The sequence below is a fragment of the Aegilops tauschii genome, chromosome 6 (genome assembly GCF_002575655.3).
Source record: "Aegilops tauschii subsp. strangulata cultivar AL8/78 chromosome 6, Aet v6.0, whole genome shotgun sequence".
Lineage (NCBI taxonomy): Eukaryota > Viridiplantae > Streptophyta > Magnoliopsida > Poales > Poaceae > Aegilops > Aegilops tauschii.
This window is the reverse complement of record NC_053040.3, coordinates 81,572,498-81,578,319: the sequence shown is the minus strand read 5'-3', so window position 1 is coordinate 81,578,319 and position 5,822 is coordinate 81,572,498. Positions and strand designations below refer to the sequence as shown.

The 5,822-nt window shown below is 51.0% G+C and overlaps 1 protein-coding gene across 1 annotated transcript; it reads right to left on the bottom strand.

Moving 5' to 3' along the window:
* Positions 1-1,112: 1,112 nt before the first annotated feature.
* On the bottom strand, positions 1,113-5,477 carry LOC109766336 (F-box/LRR-repeat protein At3g26922). The gene is made up of 3 exons (XM_020325098.4): positions 3,446-5,477; positions 3,179-3,322; positions 1,113-1,754 (listed from the first exon to the last, which is right to left on the bottom strand). Exons 1-3 carry the CDS (start codon positions 4,463-4,465, stop codon positions 1,362-1,364), a joined length of 1,557 nt encoding a protein of 518 aa, XP_020180687.1. The 5' UTR covers positions 4,466-5,477; the 3' UTR covers positions 1,113-1,361.
* Positions 5,478-5,822: the final 345 nt, after the last annotated feature.

The window sequence follows — 5,822 nt, the reverse complement described above, 5'->3', positions numbered from 1 at the left end:
ATACATAGGCAGGAACGACGATGGGAGTCAGCCCCAGTGTTGGGCTGGGCTAGGACGGATCCCTTGCGAGACTGCCTGTTGCGGGCCACTGGCCCACAAAGTTGTTCAGTTTTTTATGTTAATAAACTGCTCTGGATATCTTTTTTTGTGTGGGTTCAATAAGAATTTTATTCCGTAGTAATAGGGTTACAATCCAGAAGGAAGATTTCCTCTATACATGGAGAACCTTGATGCAACCACACAACCATGGTGCATTCAGTTCGACTATACCTAGCTAGGCAATCTGCAATCCTACTTTGATCTCTATGAATTATCTAAGGAATAAAAACCCTACCAACCAATAGTGCTACCAACCATTAAAAACTTAATCTCTCAAACTAGTTGTCCATAAGCAACGCGATCCAAACTATTATTACAAATGATAGAACGAGCCACCGCCGAGTCTGACCGCATGAGAATGGGCCCTTCAGAATGATGCACAGCGAGTGTCATGTCCATCATTATCGCATGTATCTCTGCTTCAAGACCTTCGTTGCAATTATAATATGTACCAATGTGCAGCAAAAACCACCAAGCCATCCTGTCTTCTCAAAATCATTCCAACAGTCACCGATCCATCATCTTCCGCATACGCTCCCATCAACCGAAAGTGCCAACATGCTCTGGATCTGTTCTGATGCAACAAAACTAAGCTTGTAGTATTTCCTTTTATAAGATATATATAACATCTCCTTTTTCTTTAATGGAAATATAAAACACATTGCAAAATTGGCAGGAAAGTTAGCAGTGCACATTTTGCAGACAAAAGAGGTGGTCTATTCAACACCTCTCCTTTTTAATGTCAACTAATTAACTAAACTATATTTTGTGAGAACTGCAAGAGCCTTTGCATGCGGCCGACTCTTTCAGATATTGGCAAAGGCTTGGTGTTTTTGAGTCATAGTTGGTCAAGATAATATGTTCATGCAGTTCAAAGATATAGCATATGATCAGTACATCGCATGTCAAAGACCATGTAGTGCTCTCATGATAATTAATTTGTCAGAACAATCAACAAGCATTTGAAGGAGAAAACCTAGGGAAACTCACAACACAAGGTGACACAGGAAGCAAAATATCAGTAGATCGCATTTCTGATTGCCACCAGAAATCAGGCCACAAGTTTAACACAAAGTTTGCAATGTAAGAAGGGCCACCGAAGTTTCGGATACAATGCGTGCTTCATAGTTCATAGCCAAAAAAAAACACCTTCCACCACTTCACAGGCACTAAATGTAAGAAGGACCACCGAAGTTTCGGATACAATGCGTGCTTCATAGTTCACAGCCAAAATAAAAACACCTTCCACCGCTTCACAGGCACTAAGCTTTGCGAAGGTTCTCCACAACTACTGAAAAAGGGTCCTCGCATGAAAAATCAGTTCCTTTCTGGAAACTCCACGGTCTTCCTCCTTCAGGACCTCCACTCACAACCACCACCACTTTGCCGGAGGATCTACTGAGCTCAGAAGCACTCTTCACCTTGGAAAGTGCGTCATCTGGTGAAAACTGCGTGAAGCTTGGATTTGCCATCATAATCACCGCCATCTCCAGCACATCCGCACTCTTGAACAACGACTTGAGGAAGGCAACCTCGCCTTCATCCCCTCGGAACTCACGGAAATACATCTCTGAGATGCCCAACATGGCACTTTCAATGGGAACCTCCTTGAACTTGAGGTTGAGCGTACCAGTGGACTGATTGCATTTTCCAGACTGCAAACAATAGATTAAATCGGTCAACAGTTGGGAAGCATCTGAGGAGGGTGCGCACATTTGGAGAGTGAAGAAAGCCTCAACATATATGGTGAAGCCTATACTGTGCAATATACCTAGGCATACCTAAATGCTGGATCTGATATGTGGAAGAAATGGCATAATATACAGAATGATAAAATGTGGAACAAAGAAATTTTCTAACCAAATACCATTAACATAAACAGATCAACATGCGACCCCAAGAATTCTTGTTGTGCAATATAGTCTACGTGTGTTGAGAATAAATGGCAAGGCTTGGCATTTATGCTGCGACTGCTCAAGTCACGTTTACAATTGTTCAAGTATGCAAAGTCATATGACTGATTTAGTGATGTTACAGTCACCTTATTCTTGTCCTAGTTACTTAAATCTCTTGCATAACTACATACAAGATTCACTTTTCACAGCAGAAGAACATTGAAAGATCATAAAGACCTCTAGTGATAACTGATTTGACAAATTTATGCAAACCAATCAGACAAAACATCTCCACATAACAAAGTCTGCTGCAAGATGCAGCAAGAACACCATGTAACATCTAGTGGAAATAAGTATGAATGTAAGCACCATGAATTAGATCAGATACATTGGTCCATAGTTACTAGGTGTTTGGAAAGAAATATAAAGGTAACAGTATTTCGAAGTACATTTTCCTGAACAAAGGGTGTCCTTGTCGGCATATAAGTTTCATAAATTACAGGCAGTGCTCAACATTAAACTCTAATTATCCTCATGCATAACTAAAGGCTGGATCTGATTAGTGGGAGCATGTGTTATTCGGCCTCCCTTGATTATCATCCATAAATAAAAAACAAGAAATGTGGCTGCAGAGCTCAGTCTATAATGGAGGATCTTAAGTGCACATTTTGCCAGATATGTTTCTTAAGACGAATTACTTGATGGGAGTCATCACAAGTTCTTGGAACTTACTCCTTATCAGAGATGCTTTCCTGAAATGATGCAACTAGTATAGTAGCATAGATATGGTAATATGGTATACCTACCACACAAACCTCCAAGATACTGTAGACTGCAATGCGCAATATTATTAATGTGTATATTTCATCAGCGTGAAATAAGTACGCATGCCTCTCACAATTGTTATAGCAGGCATTCTATTAGCTTGCTGCAGCTCAAATGCAAATGTAGACACACATTAGACGCAGCGTGTTCAAGAAAAAAAAATCTGGGCATAAGCAGAGCAATAAAAATGAAATTACTGACGTAATAAACAATGTGCCTCCGTGCCACCATAAAATTTTATTACCAAATGTCACAACACAAAGAACTGAGCACACAGAATCCAGAATTTAGTTGTGTACTCTAATCTATGTGCAGAGAAGACATGATAGCTGAGAGTAGGTTCTAATATTGGCAAATACCATGATATGCAGTGTCTTCACATTGGGAAAGCATTTGAGGAACCTGGGCACCATCTCTGCCTCGCTGCGGATACCGAAACGCACATTTAAGCTGAGGATCTTCACGCTTGTGAGAATTGTGGCTGTGCTCTCCTTCATCCCAGCCTGAAACCAACCAATTTAGGACCAAAGATGACACATTTTGAACTCATGGACCTCCACCAGTGGGAGTGGGACATGCTATTTGCTAACTGCACAATTAGACAGACAGGAGACGAGCATATTTACCCTTATGATGGTGTCTCCGATCTTAAGGACATGATTTGCTGGCTCCAAGAATCCGACCACGCGCAGATTGGGGGCATCAAGAATCCTGATCCTGCTACACATGCCACCAGCCAGATCCCGGCATCCATGCAGGATGAGCCGCTCGAGGCATGGGACCTTCACCACGGCAATGTCTTCCACAACAGAACCGCAGATCTGCACGCACCGTAGGCTCTGGCTGACGAGGCGGAGACGCAGCCCCTTGCTGCTTCCCTGGATGCTCAGGACCTCCAGGACGGGACTCCTGGCGACGATGGCGTCGACGTCCCCCTCCTCCATTACGACGCTGCAGATGCCAAGCTCGCGGAGGTGGGGAAACGTCCGGTAACTTCCCAGGCGGGCCGTGTCCGGCAACTTCCAGAGGCCGATGTGGAGGCGGACGAGGGTGCTGATGGCGAAGAGCGCGTCGGGGAGGGGCACGTCGCACGGCCAGGGGCGGTTGACGAGGACGAGGTCCTGGACGCCCTTGGCGGCGAGGAGCTGGAGCCAGCGCGCGAGCCGGGCCCGGTACGCGTTCATGTGGCTGCAGACGAGGTGGACGTGGCGGAAGGGGCCCGGGTGCGCCTCGAGGACGCGGGAGACGGCGGCGGTGATGGCGGGCGAGTTGGCCGGCGTGGGGGGCCAGGCGTAGTCGTCCTCCCCGAGGTAGGCGTCGACCAGGACGGGCGGCGCGGAGAGCCAGACCGTGCGCCAGCGGGAGGAGAGCACGGCCGTGCGCGCCGCGTCCGTAACGGGGAGGCGGGAGACGATGTCGCGCAGGAGCGCGCGCGGGAGGCGGCTGATGCGGTCGACGCCGTCGGAGGCGGGGCGGGCGGCGAGCCGCCCGGTGGCGAGGAAGGGGAAGTCGGGGATGAGGCTGGTGTAGACGTACGTGAGCAGCTGCTCCGTGGCTCGGTCCAGCTCGAGCGGGTTGAAGCCCCTGCGCTGCAAGTCGGCCGCCGTCACGGGGTCGAGGTTGGTGAACGGCGACCGCCCGGCCATGGTCGACGGCGGCGGATGAGCCGGTGAGGTTTGGGGATTTGGGGGGGCTCTCTGAGTGGCGAGCGGAGTGGGAGCCGAGGAGGCTGGCGGCGGCTGTTATATTTCCCCTCTTAAGTTCGTCAAGCCTTTCGTACGACCCCCTCGCTCCCGATTTTCTTTCCTCCCGTCCCGACCCACCTCTCGTCGTCCGTCGTCGCCGTTCTTACAAAAAAGCCCCTGTATTTATCCGAATTCAACCCGCAGTCCTATGTAAAGTGTGTTCCTGAGAGTACGTTACATTTTTGCAAAATAGCCCCTGCAGTGGTTGGAATTCAGCCCGCAGTACTGCCTGTTATCCATTCTCAGACTCCACCGCCGGCCACTCACCGCCGCTTGGCGCCGGAGTCCACGCCGCAGAAGCCAAGTAATCGATCGAGGGTCATAGGGGAACGGCAACGGGGCTCCTAGGAGGGTGGCGGCGCTCCTGGCGACGTGCAGCAAGCGGAGGCGAGGAGGTGGTGGGGTTCTTGGTGGTCGCCGGCGCGGGCGTCGGGTGCGGTCAGAGCAGAGGAACTCGGGCAGCGGCGCGATGTGTGCGGTCAGAGCAGAGGAACGCGGGCTGCAGCACGGCGCTTGAAGGCGGGGCTCGTGCTGGAGCTTGAGGGCGTGACCATCATGGCATGCGTCCAGATGACAGCAGAGTGCAGGCGTGGCTTGGCGTCGCGCCGCAGCCCGAGTTCTGCTGAGAGAGCCACGAGGTCGTCGCCGCCGGCCTCCGCGCCATGCTGGACCAGATGCTGCACCCCCCTGCGTCGTCATCGTGGGACGCCTGCGTTCTGCTGAGAGACGAGGTGAAGATTCAGAAAAATTGAACAAAGATTTGTCCATCATAATAGATGGATGCTCTCGCGAAAGAGAAAACTCGGGGTTCACAGGGCAGCCGCACACTGCACGGGCCACCATCCAAGCCGCCCCATCATCCTTGCGCTACCTCAAGCCGAGCGCACGCACATCTACGCGCCAACCGGCGAGATCTGGGCCCGAAGCGCCGCAGTAAGGCGCTGTCGGAGGGTGAGGTGGACATGACCACGCAGATCCGGAGCCCGGAGCCTCGGGGCAGATCCACGCGGCCCCGTCAAGTAGCCGCCGAGCTCGACCGTGAGCAGGCCACCACTGCCGCGCCTCAGCCATCGGCCCAGCCAGCCCCCGCGCGCGCAGGCTCGGCCAACAGGAGCCGCGCTGCAACCGGCCGACGAACGTGAACCGTGAGAGGGCGGTGCTTGGTTAGTTGTGGAGGAGGGGAGGGAGAGGGGAACGAGGAGCCGTCGACTGAAGCAAGAAGGGCGCGTGGGTGGTGTGTGGCTAGAGCACGGATAGA